This window comes from Polypterus senegalus, chromosome 13, assembly GCF_016835505.1.
Source record: "Polypterus senegalus isolate Bchr_013 chromosome 13, ASM1683550v1, whole genome shotgun sequence".
Taxonomy (NCBI): domain Eukaryota; kingdom Metazoa; phylum Chordata; class Cladistia; order Polypteriformes; family Polypteridae; genus Polypterus; species Polypterus senegalus.
Window position 1 is genome coordinate 88,464,460 of NC_053166.1, and position 13,027 is coordinate 88,477,486.

At 35.7% G+C, this 13,027-nt stretch overlaps 1 protein-coding gene across 1 annotated transcript in view; it reads left to right on the plus strand.

The window, feature by feature from the left end:
• The window catches only part of pold1 (polymerase (DNA directed), delta 1, catalytic subunit), a 131,420-nt gene that overhangs the window by 35,816 nt on the left and 82,577 nt on the right, over positions 1–13,027 (plus strand). The window contains exons 8-18 of the mRNA XM_039774275.1: positions 1,114–1,243; positions 1,988–2,154; positions 2,905–3,009; positions 3,113–3,253; positions 3,440–3,550; positions 3,883–4,074; positions 4,206–4,294; positions 8,589–8,705; positions 12,061–12,174; positions 12,281–12,428; positions 12,538–12,633. Of these exons, the coding sequence (XP_039630209.1) occupies positions 1,114–1,243; positions 1,988–2,154; positions 2,905–3,009; positions 3,113–3,253; positions 3,440–3,550; positions 3,883–4,074; positions 4,206–4,294; positions 8,589–8,705; positions 12,061–12,174; positions 12,281–12,428; positions 12,538–12,633 (1,410 nt within the window). The remainder of the gene's footprint in view (positions 1–1,113; positions 1,244–1,987; positions 2,155–2,904; positions 3,010–3,112; positions 3,254–3,439; positions 3,551–3,882; positions 4,075–4,205; positions 4,295–8,588; positions 8,706–12,060; positions 12,175–12,280; positions 12,429–12,537; positions 12,634–13,027) is intronic.

The window sequence follows — 13,027 nt, forward strand, 5'->3', positions numbered from 1 at the left end:
AGTATAAAGCATGTAGAACTTGTCCAAATACAAAAATGAAAGTTCACTGATTTTTTTGTTGTTCGGTGTCCTTGAGTGTTTAGAAAGGCGCCTACAAATAAATGTATTATTATTATTATTGTTATCCTGTTTGTATATGTTCGAAACACTAAAAGTTCAAAGTCAGAAGTGTAGAAAGTATAATGATACAAATAATAATAATGATAATTAGTAACAATACGAATAGCACACTGCACGCATTGGAGTGATGTGAGCATTGCTCTCGTTTCACTGACCATTTCAGTTTCTCTGTTTGAAGACAGATTCACCTCCTCATCAGTGTTGTTTCTTATGAGACACCATTATTAGACTAGAAGAAGACATTTATACACTGTTGCCCAGGTAGCACTCAGGCCTAACGCTTACATAAGACACACATATTACGTTGCCCAAGTAATGTTTGGCACTAATGCTGTTTGCATTTTTACAGCCTGAGTAATCCTTGGGCCTTACGAGAGACTTACCTATACCGTTGCCCGAGCGACACTTGGGACTAATGCATGAGTGATGATCTAATGCTAAGTTACATGGTAAAATATAGGAGTCTGCATTTCAAAACTTCCACACTCTCTAGAGACACAGGTGCCTCAACTCATGATGCTGCACTAAAAGTGAAGCACAAGTTGAATGCACTGATTAATTCATTAATGCTATATCTAAGACATTCACATTTTGATAGTCTTGCAAAAATAAATAGTGATCCTGCCTAAAGATGGCCTGTTTCATTGCTTAAAAACAAAATACAGAAAAAACTGAATACCAGAATTCTGAATTTGCAGTGCAAACGTGGCTTAAGAGGAAATGGAGTTTGTCAAAATATCTAGTTAATTTTATGAAACAAGTGAAAACATATATTGAATAGTATATGAACAAAGCATAGTTACTTTAGTTAAAGTAAGATCTGTAGTTTTTGCAGAGCCAATTTTGGTTTTTAGTCCCTAGATGTAATTAATTAATCATACATTTGATGTTCCTTACTTCAGGTGAGATATCTGAAAAACAACCCAGACCAGCATGTAAAACTTGTCCAAATACAAAAATGAAAGTTCATTGATTTTTTTGTTGTGCCCATAGATGTCCTTGAGCCAGCTGGAGGCAGACATAGGGTGGACTGATCTGATTAGCCATGCTGCTGAGGGAGAGTGGCAGAAGATTGCACCATTGAGAGTTCTTAGTTTTGATATTGAATGTGCTGGTAGAAAAGGTGAGTTTAGTTCAAAATGTTTTATCACAAGCATTAGTGATTTTAAAATGTAAATTCTTCTGGAGATCAACCAAGCACCTTAGAATTAAAGGTATTTTTTTTTTTTTGAAAAAGTTCAACGAGGTGATCTTTGACTTTGCATCTTTTTTTTAAACATATTGTAATTATATTTTAGAAGTAAAAAATAATACCAACAATTCCCAAACATTTTGATCAATAAATCCATTTCAGTGGTCAGATGCAGAACTTCATAATCTCATGTAATTGTTGCCCTTTGTTAGTCTGCCACCCAGTACTCTGTCGTTCCCTTCTTTGTACCTAATGTCCTAAGAATAAACGATGGCTCCCCTTGATCTTGAATTTGGTATTTAGGATTAATAAATGGATAGGTTCTTGTGTAATATTGACTTTGTGATATGCGGTGTACTTGGTGTCTATAGAAGTGAGTTGCTGTATTTTTAGTTGCTGATCTTAGTTGAATATGCAAGGCTGTCGGCTGATTAGATGCAATATATGTTAAATAAGTCCATAAATGGATCAGGGCCATGCATACTCCTTTATTGTATAAATGTATATCTAACCTATCTAAAATATTTTTTTCAAAGTTGTGATTGATGTTTAATGTATGTAATATAAGAATATAGAGAAACAGTATTTAATGGCAAGTGTTACATCACTTTTACAACGGTTAGCCTGAAAGGTGTACTCTTATATATGTTGCATTTTTTTTTTTTTTTTCCATAGGCATCTTCCCTGAAGCAGACAAAGACCCTGTTATTCAAATTGCAAATATGGTTCAGAGACAGGGAGAGAGAGACCCATTTGTCAGAAATGTCTTCACCTTGAAATCTTGTGCTAGCATTGTTGGTTCCCAAGTTCTGTGTTTTGAGAAAGAAAAAGATCTTCTACAGGTATTATGATAGTAAATGTAGCCTCTTTAAATTAGTTGGTGAAACTAGTAGGACATGTCACCCTTTTGCTACACTGGCTTATTTTAGTCTGCCTTTAGATTAAACCTAGGAACAGGTTAATACCCACTGGCTTGCACTACTAGCTATCCACATGCTGCAAAGTATGTGTTAAGTGGCAAGTAATCATCAAAACAAAATAAAATAAAATATACCTCTCTCCAGTTTTTCATTGATGCAACTGGCTTTGGCAAAATGGTTAGTTGTACCAGTGCTGTCCTCATTTCTTTTGGGTATAGGACTGGGGCACCATGACTGGTGGAACTTACCATTGTGTATGGGCTAAAGTGACTTTTTTCGGGATCTGTGACTGGTAAATCTCCCTTATTCTTTCAAAATTTTAAAAATAAATCTCTTCTGTTTTTGTAGTTTTTCGTTTTTTTTTTCTTTAACGCATTTCTCGCAGTACCTAAACAATACTGTAAAATCTCCCACGTGTCAGGTTCCCCATAAGGAATGTTACACATAGATTTAATTTACACAGACAGACATAGCAAAGATAATTCAATAAGATGATAATTTAATGATGAATCAATACTGATCCATTTAATATATAAATTGCTATGTACATTAAATTACTTGATCACTTCAACATTTTTCTGTTGGAATAGCTCAGTTTGTACTAGAATTAATCCAGCCCATATCTTGCTGTGTCAAAAGTGATAATTTACTATTTTATGCATCAATCTCTAGGCTTGGGCTCAGTTTGTGAGGACTATGGATCCAGATATTATAACTGGTTACAACATTCAGAATTTTGACATGCCGTACCTTCTGAACCGTGCCCATGCCTTAAAGGTACTGTCATCATGTTTTCATTTGCTTCAAAATGTAATCAGTTAAGATCACCACCTCCATGTAGTTAGTTGCATTGTTAAAATTGTGTTGGTTTAAATTATAGGCTGAAATGTTTCCTTATTTGGGGAGAATTAAAGGTATAAAATCTGTGGTGAAGGATTCTTCATTTCAGTCGAAACAAATGGGGAGGAGAGAAAATAAAGTGGTTAACATGGAAGGCCGTGTTCAGTTTGACCTTTTGCAGGTAAGGCTGCTTTTAGATGATTGTAAAAGATAGAAAACTATAATGTTTGCACAGTAGTGGTGAAGAATTAAGTGTTTTAAGTGATGATATGCCATAGAGTATTATTTAGTAGAAAATGTTACATATTGACTGTGCCGAAGGCAAAGGTAGAATATATGTTGTTGATCCACTTTTCTTGCTTTGCAGGTTCTTCTGCGAGATTATAAGCTGCGCTCTTACACACTCAATGCTGTAAGCTTCCACTTCCTGCAAGAGCAGAAGGAAGATGTGCAGCACTCAATCATTACTGATCTGCAGGTGTGACTCTTCAACATTTTGGCTTTCTCAAGTGTTTTCTTCTCACTGTTGCAAATATTTGGTATTTGTGTCAACAGTCTACTACCACATTTATATTTTAATCTGTTCTTATGTAAATCATTAGCTCTGTTATTGTTTTCCTATGTCTGACATCACTCATTATATTATATTTCTCTGCTTTTCTCCTTTTAATGGTCATTTGAGATTACTGGGTCTATTTCATGAGTAGTTATCATAGACATACTTTTCTTTGGAAGTACTTAACAGACACTCATTATGTAAAGCATTTGAATGCCCATCTGTTTTCATTTGCCTATCCATTTTGCTTTTAGAATGGAAATGATCAAACTCGTCGTCGTTTGGCAGTGTACTGCCTCAAAGATGCCTACCTTCCATTGAGGCTTCTGGAGAAGCTCATGTGCATAATAAACTATATGGAAATGGCTCGTGTGACTGGTGTCCCATTAGGATACCTGCTTTCTCATGGTCAGCAAATCAAAGTGGTCTCGCAGCTACTCAGACAGGTCAGCCACCATCTTTGCTCAGAATGTCCGGTATTTTTTTTTTTAAAAGAAGGTGCCAGTTAAATTCTTAATGTGAGACATTAATGCTCGATTTCCTCTGTGATTTGACTCTGCTCTGTTTGTGCTACTAGGCTATGAAACAGGACTTGGTGATGCCAGTAGTTCGATCAGAAGGAGGTGAGGACTATACAGGCGCTACAGTCATTGAACCTGTGAAAGGGTGAGTCTTGATACAATAAATGTAAAACAAATATTCTTTTGCATTAACTTGAGTAGTTACAAATTGTCTTAAATAAAGTAAGAATTTAGCAGTTTACACAGCATTCATTCTTTAAAGATAATTAAATCTACCCCTGCAACCCACCATTGTCCCACCCAAACCTCCCCTTGAAATATCCTTGTAAATCCTATTTTTATAGAGTACAGTGCCATACAAAAGTATTTAATCCCTAAGAAAGTCAATTTTCTGTATGACGAAAGATTTTACACATAGTTATCCATTTAGTATTAATAGTATGAATTGATATGCTGTAATAATATATTTTCAAAGTCAAAATAAACTATTTTTTATAGATAGTTAATCGAAGAATACTTGCACAAGTATTCAAGCCCTACATGTTAACACGTTGTCGAGAACCTTTTTGCTGTATTAACAGCCTTAATTCTTTTGCGGTAACTATGTACCAGTTTTGCATATTGTTTAGGAGTGATTCTTTCCCATCCTTCTTGGTAGAAGTTTTAGAGATCTTCTAGGTTGGTGACTGGTGCCTCTGGACAGCAGTTTTCAAATAGTGGTACAGATTCCCAACAGGGTTAAGATCAGGGCTTTGATTTGGCCATTCCAAAACATTCACCTTTCTGCTTTTTTAAAATTCCAGTGTTGCTTTGCCTTTTTTCCCAAGCCATAGGTTCATTGCAGACTGGAACAAATTCTCCTTCAATATTGTGTGGTATTTATGTCTATCCATTCTCCCTTCAACTCTGACAAGATTTCCAGTACCAGCACATGAAAAGCATCCCCATAGCATAATGCTGCCACCAGCATACTTCACCTGTAGGTATGGTTTATCTTGAGGCATGGGCAGTTTTAGATGTATGCCACGCATACCTCTTTTGAAGTCTGGCCAAAAAGTTCTATTTTGGTCTCATCTGACCATCAAGCCTTCCACATCTCAACTGGGTCTTTCTCATGCTTTGTAGAAAATTCCCTTAGTGCTTTTATGTGGACCTTTTTAAGAAATGGCTTATTTCTTTCTACCCTCCTATACAAGCCTTTTTATGGAGAGCTCTTGAAATTGTGGACCCACGGTCCTTCAGTCCAGTTTCAGACAAAGATCATTGCAGACTTCTAACAGTGACTGTTGCGATTTTTAATAGTCTCTCTCTCACCATTTGACGTATTGATCTGATGTTTAGTTTTGAGGAACGGCCTGTTCTAGTAAGAGTCTGGGTACTATGATGAACCTTCCACTTTCTGATGATGGATCCAACAGTGCTTAATGGGATATTCAAGCTCTTTAATATTTTTGTAGCCATTTTCTGCCTTGTGCATGTCAATAACTTTGTTTCTCACCTGAGCAGAATACTCCTTTGTCTTTGCAGTGATTGTCCAACATAGACCCTTACAATGGGTGCTTTTTATATCCAGAGAGAGAGAGAGAGAGAGATTAAGGACTCACAAGTAGTACCTAATTATGATATAATTAGACAATTTTTGTCGTTATTATTTAGAGCAAAAAAACACATATAAAAGGATATGCCCCTACTAAACATGCTCAAGTGTACTAGTTAATGACAGCCAAAAAAAAAAATTAATTTTCCAGACTACTGTGCCAACCAGTATGCAAAATGTGAAGCATTCTTTTGTTCCTACTAAATTGGGCACTTAAACTGACAAAAAAAGAATCATACTGCTCATACCTACGATCATATCATCACATTGGAATCAATTTATATGATTATAGTGTCAAAATTCTTGCTTTCATGTTCTAATCAACATGCAACACATTGCCATATCTGTGGAGATGTTGGAATTAAAATACCGGAGTACTCATGTAGAAACTAAAGGGATTTAATTACAGTATGCTGGATCTTTGAAGTGGCAGCAGTAATCTGTGTGCTACTGTGGTACCACGAAATAAATTAAAGCACAACATTTTAGCTGTATCTGGTGACGGATTGGAAGAGAATTTGTGTTACAGAGGGACTGTGAAATGTAGGGGATGGTCTGATTTTAGTCATTTTGAGCAGTTTTCCTTTTCCATATCTCAGCTGAGATTGCAAAGAATTTGAATGGTGTTCAAACTGAAGTATTGTTGAAAACAAATAAATCAATACCACTATAAAAAGAACCAAATCATGTCTGAAGATAGCAATTGGTGCAAGGGAGATATCTGTACAAGTGTAGAAAATGTGCAGCGTATTTTATAATAAGCAAAGCTGTGAAGAGGGAATTTGTCCGGGTTTTGTCTGATTAGGGCAGTTACCAAGGCCTGTAACTTGAAGTTTAAATAATTAGGAGAGCCAAATATTACATTTTGAAGTTAAAAGTAACTCTTTATGGTCTTGTGTTAGTGTTACTAACAAGTTGTTAGTGTATTATGTATCTGTTATTATCCCCCGGTACATTACTCAGAAGTTTAAAATGCCAGTTTTTGACAATTAATATGTACAGAACTCTGAAGAAGCTTCCTTTTTTCATCTTAATACAGAGTTTAGAGACATTGTTGATTTTTCATTAAAATGTGACCTGATATGCAGAAACAGTTTATTGGCCAGTTTAATGGCCAGCAGACATCAAAAGACGTCTGCTGCTTTGTTTCCAAATATGTTGCATATTTAGAATTGTATGATTTTGGGCACTAGTACTTGTTCCTAATTGTAAATATTTATGTGTGCACTTCGAGTTGCAGTTCTTTTGATTTCAGTTAACTCTTACTTGCATGCCGCATTCTGAGTAAAGGTCCCATGAGGTTCTTGAAAACTGGGCCTAAGCAGGACTCAGTTTGAGCTTTAAAGTTTGATGTATGAGGCCTGATTTACTTGGCCTTTTATCAATGTTTAACTCATGTATGAGAAACATAAATGTCGTGTAATTTAGTTTCTTTGAGAAATTTGCAAGGTGGAGAGCTTTTTAAAAAAAAAACAAAAAAAAAAAACATGGTTTAACTATTTTACAATAAATATACGCATCAACGTATTGGCTTATTTTGATTTCCCAACACTATTCAGACTAATTTGGCGAGCATTTTGAACTAAATGCAAAATTAGAAAATATAAGCTATCAATAATAACCATTCCAAGCATCCAAGAAGTTGAGTAACTTTGTGTCATATTAAGTGGTAAATAATCAAACACTCAATTAGAGTTGCACCAAGACCAGTGAATGTGAGAAATGGAGTATCTAAGATATTTAGTTAAGAAACCAAAACCCCAATATTAAGTAGGAGCAAGTATAAGTCCAGAAATTTTCGGAGTAGAAAAATACATTTATTTGGATTCTCATTGTACAGTACTTTATCGATAATGAGAGAGAGAGAGATCAAATTTCATTTTTTTAAAATCTTGGTAAAGATTTGAGTGACAGTAAACCATTTGTTTACCTTTGGACATGAGTTTTTATCCCAGAGCTGTTTTCTGGCCGACATCTGAAATGTTAAAAACTAATTTTAGCAACTTGAATGTTGTTATAAAGCATACAACAGTAAAACTGTGGAAGTAAAGGTAAAAGCACAGATTATTCAGTACAACAAGCAGCTGGTCATTAGCTCAGTTTAATGGTCTGAATGGTATTCATGAGAATTCTTGCAAATACCTGTACAAGAACATCTTGTATAAACTTTATAAACACATTTTGGAATGTATCTTCAGGCCCTATCCCTGAGCAAAACAGCAAATACTAAGCCAGTATAATGCATACAGTAAACAACACGTTCATTATGCAGTATATGAGATCTCTAGCATGAACAATTGTTATAAAAGATAAATAATCCTTATTGTACTCCCCATCCTATATGTTGTGAATTCAAGGATAACGCTTGTTTCTTTAGTGTCTCCACACTACACCCTCCAGTGTCACTATAGTACACTTTCTTTCTACTTTTTTAATTGCTGTTTTCACCATGCCTGTGTTATAAAAGCTGCAAATGAAGAAACACTTATTGTATACACAAGTTCTCATTATGCATGTTGATGAAGTTTGCAAAATGAGAAAAACTGGCCAGACATGGTAATACAACCTATTTTCCTTGGGTCTGTTATAAACTGATTTTGTTACAATAGATGATTTATAGCTTTAAATTTCAATTTCATGTAGATCATATATGGTAATACTATTTAATCTGTGAAGCACGTTGAAGGGATTAAGTTTTTTTTTTTTTTAAGTTGCCTAAATGTTTAAACTTTTTTATTTATATCCCTGTTCCCTATCAATGTGTTGTATGTAGCAATTAAACTAAATCTGTAGGTTTAAAGTATTTTTTTTCTATTCACTCTGCCTTTTGTAAATCTGGCAGCTACTATGCAATGCCCATTGCAACTCTGGACTTTTCATCTCTATATCCCTCTATTATGATGGCTCACAACCTCTGCTACACCACACTGCTTCAGCCTGGTGTGGCAGTGAAGCTCTGGTAAGTTGAATTTGTTTTTTTCCCTTTACTAAAAAACTGCCATAGTACATTCTACATGATTGTAAAAAGAATTTTTTGTTTACCTGCCAGATTTTTTTTCAAATTTTTTTTATTTTCAGGATGTTTGCCTTCCCCTTTTTTGTCTTAAAAAGTACAAATTAAGAGTCTGGCAGTGTCAAAAAATCAGATTTTCTTTCTTTCTTTTAAATCAATAAGTATTGAACTTTTTTTTTTTTTTGTGGTTTCTCCAAACATTATTGTTAAATTTCTGAATTGCTTGCTAACATTTTAGTATTACCTAGCGGAAACCAATCTAAGTGTCATTACCCACTAATTGTACTTATTTTTCCTTCACAGATGTGTCACTGTATGCTTTTGTTGTACCACAAATTTGAAAGATAATTTGTTATAACTGTAGGATTCATGTAGATCCCCAAAAGATGTGGGGAAAAAGTTAGTTCATAGCACTGTATTAAACAACTAGCAAAATACCCGCGATTCGCAGCGGAGAAGTAGTGTGTTAAAGAAGTTATGAAAAAGAAAAGGAAACATTTTAAAAATAACATAACCTGATTGTGATTGTAATTGTTTTTTCACTGTTATGAGTGCTGCTGTCATCAAGGATTTGATTATCATTATTTCTTTCAATCAGGTTTGTATTTGGAGGACGTGTTGTTTTGAAGTTACATTACGTGTTTGTCAACTGTTGTAAAGATAACAGGTTTCATTCATCGAAGTGTTCACAACCCAAATCGCTACTCGTGAATGTAAGATGTTTAACAGGCATTCCCGGTATTAACTTGTGCTAAACGTACCATGGTGTGACATAAGGGGAACTGACTTTAAAAAGGCAAGGAGGTGTGTATTTTGAACGAAAAGGGAGAAGATAGCCATGGAGCAGAAAAGTGAGAAGGAAAACTGTTTAAATAAAGAGCTAGGAAGGTCAATGGAAAGAAGCAGCCAGCGGTAAAGCAAGGAAGACTCCGTAATAAGGATGGTTGGGTGCACGTAGAAGGTGTAACAATAAGATTAAGCCTTATGATGATGTTCCTGCACGGAGGGTTTAGAGAGACGCACTGGGAGAAGTATAGAATAGGGTTAGTCCGTGTGATTGTTCTGCTTTTCTCCTTCGACATTTCTGTGGCTCTGCATATTTGTATGCACTTCTCTAAAGTCAGTTTGTCTTCTCTCAGTAATCTTTGTTGCAAATTTGCATCACTGGTTCTGCACACAATTCGGTCACGTATAAGAGAACTTTTAATCTCCCTGAAATTGCATGTGCCTGCTAATGCTCTCAGATCTGTGACGTAGTTGTCTATATTTTCTCCCCTTGCCTGATTTCTTGAAAAAAATCTGAGCCTACAGTTTCGTTTATTTTCGGGTTGTAATGTTCATCAAATTTACGTATCATCAAGCTCATGGTTAACTCATCAGGTCTTACATCACCGGTCAGCGCCTGACACAATTCTCTGCCTCTCTCTCCAATAAGATAACGGAATAATCTGACCTTAGTGTTTTCCTCTGCCTCCGGCATTGCAAGTTCTGTGTATAATCTGAACTCCTCCTTCCATGTTCTCCATGACTTCTCCAGGTCTTTGTTATTGAGGCTTTATACCCTGCGTCTTCTCATTAAACTTGTATCTCGCGAATATCTCGTGCGATCTTGCGATGTCCACGGCTTTATTTAATTTTAGCTCAGACCCGGTACTTAAAAGTTTCTCTCGCACTTTCGCTGAGTTTGTGCGAAACACTATTCTATCCTTGACCATCTCATCTTCGTTTGCATAAGCACAGCCCTTCACCAGCAATTTTAACTCCATTAGAAAGTGATCAAAAATCTCGTTTATACACTGCATCCTCTCAGTAAACTTGTATCTCGCGAATATTGTATATATTTATCGTATATAAGGTTTATACCGTACTTTGTTTCCGCAGTAGATGCACTTATGAATATGCTTGTATGTGTCACTCGCTTCATATTCTTTTGCTGCCTTCTCAATTGTGTAATGCGTTTTTTGAACAGGTTTCATTCATCGAACTGATCACTACCCAAATCGGTACTCATGAATCTAAGATGTTTAATAGGTATTCCCGGTATTAACTTGTGGATTTGCCTGCGAATATTTAGCGGCAGCATGTCTATGAACGTAATTTAAACTTAAACTTTACACCTTGCTTTCCTATTGATATGTGTACAAAGGCTTGTTCAGCGTCAAGAGGGTTTCCGCAGTAGCAGCACTTATGAATATGCTAAGCACAGTCCTTCTCCCGCGAATATTTACCTTATATGGGCATGCACTCAATTACGTGGGAGGCGTGATGGTGCAGGACGCAACTCCGCCTCACACGGTGACCAAGCTGCAGGCTATGGCCGTATATATGGCCGACATTAGGTTGCAGTTATGACCGTTACGCGTAGAATTTCAAAATGAAACGTGCCTAACTTTTGTAAGTAAGCTGTAAGGAATGAGCCTGCCAAATTTCAGCCTTCCACCTACACGGGAAGCTGGAGAATGTGATGAGTCAGTGAGTGAGTCAGTCAATTAGTGAGCGCTTTGCCTTTTATTAGTATAGATAAATATGTGAGACAGGAGCAGGAAACACAAACGTTTAAATAACGTTTTTTCTGCAGACCTCACTGTCTATGACTTCCAGGCTTTATTTAAGTGTGGGGTGACTTGTTTGCTTGTCATTCTGAAAATATCCTTGCAAGACCAGTATCCTGAAAATGTTGTACATTTTCTGTTCCATATCTTATGACATATCTTCAGTGAGGCTGTTCACAGTATTACCTAATAGGCAAATCCATGAAATGTGCAAAATCTTTCTATACTGAAAGCTTTCTTTTTTTGCGTCCATTAAGTTGTAACAGTAATTTTTACTAGAAACATAACATTTAGATGTATTATGAAATAAAGATGAGAGGGACTTTCAGTGGAAAGGCTTTTTAAGGTAACATAAAAAGCATGTGTATTTTTCCTCTTGCTATTTGGTACCATATTTTAGATGGTAAAGAGATTGCAATGCAAACTAAAGCAACAATGGTTGGAATTTTCCACAATTCCACTTAACCTCTCACATTTTTTGCAACTCTAGATAGGTTTTATTTCGCACATACTTTATGTAGGCTTGAATGTGCTAGTTTTTCCTAATGTATTTGTTGATTTTTGTCCAAAGTCTTGTCTGAAAGAATTGTTCAAAATTAACTATATGTGAACTTGGTTAATATCATTACCTCCCTCTGTCTGTCTGTGTGTGTGTGTGTGTGTGTGTGTGCGCGCGTGCGTGCGTTTGTATCTGTTTTAATTAGTTACGAAAACTTCAGACAGTTTGGCATTTGTGTTTACTCTTCTAGCCTGTCACCGGAAGACTTTATCAAGACTCCAACTGGAGATCATTTTGTCAAGAGCTCTGTCCGCAAAGGGCTTCTTCCTGAAATTTTGGAAAACTTGTTAGCTGCCCGTAAAAGGTCAGTAATTATTTACTTTTAATTGTCAGACATCTGTCCTATTCTAAAATTATCAGTGGCATCAGAAAAATAATGCTTAACAGTGCTTTATTATGCATTATGTCAGGGCTAAGCATGAGCTAAAGAAGGAAACGGATCCTTTTAAGCAAAAAGTTCTGGATGGGAGACAGCTAGCACTGAAGATTAGTGCAAACTCTGTGTATGGTTTTACTGGGGCACAAGTAGGCAAGTTGCCCTGTCTGGAAATATCCCAGGTAAGAGATGTTAACAGTAGGTTAATTTTCTAGGTAATGGTTATAATATACATGTATATTTTTTTAAGATAAATTACTTTATAGGTAATGATTTTATATATTTTAACAGAGTGTAACTGGTTTTGGGAGACAAATGATTGAAAAAACCAAGCAACTTGTTGAATCCAAATATACAGTTGCAAATGGTTACCAAGCTGATGCCAAGGTAAGTCTTGTCTATGTAATCTGAGTGAGAACTTAATCACGTTTTTTTTTCTTTCTAGTGTAAAATGTTTCTTTCCAGTTGGTAATAGGAAAGCACTTTTATATCCTCCTCCTTTCTGTATGCTTGAAGAACCTTGCTTTAGTTAATGAAGCTAAGTTCAGGTTCATCGTATTTGTGGGTTTTGGGTCTGGATAAAGGAAAATTGAGTTTATTTGATTTTGTTTTTCATAAATAAGGTTATCAAGGCTGGGTTGTTACAAATACAAGTGTACATATGTGCTCAGCCTTCATACATATTTAAATATGAAAATGGCAGCTTGTGTAATGTGACGTATTATTTAATAAGACCTGTTTATTTTAAGATTAAGTTTCAGAGCTAGGTTCTGTAAACTAC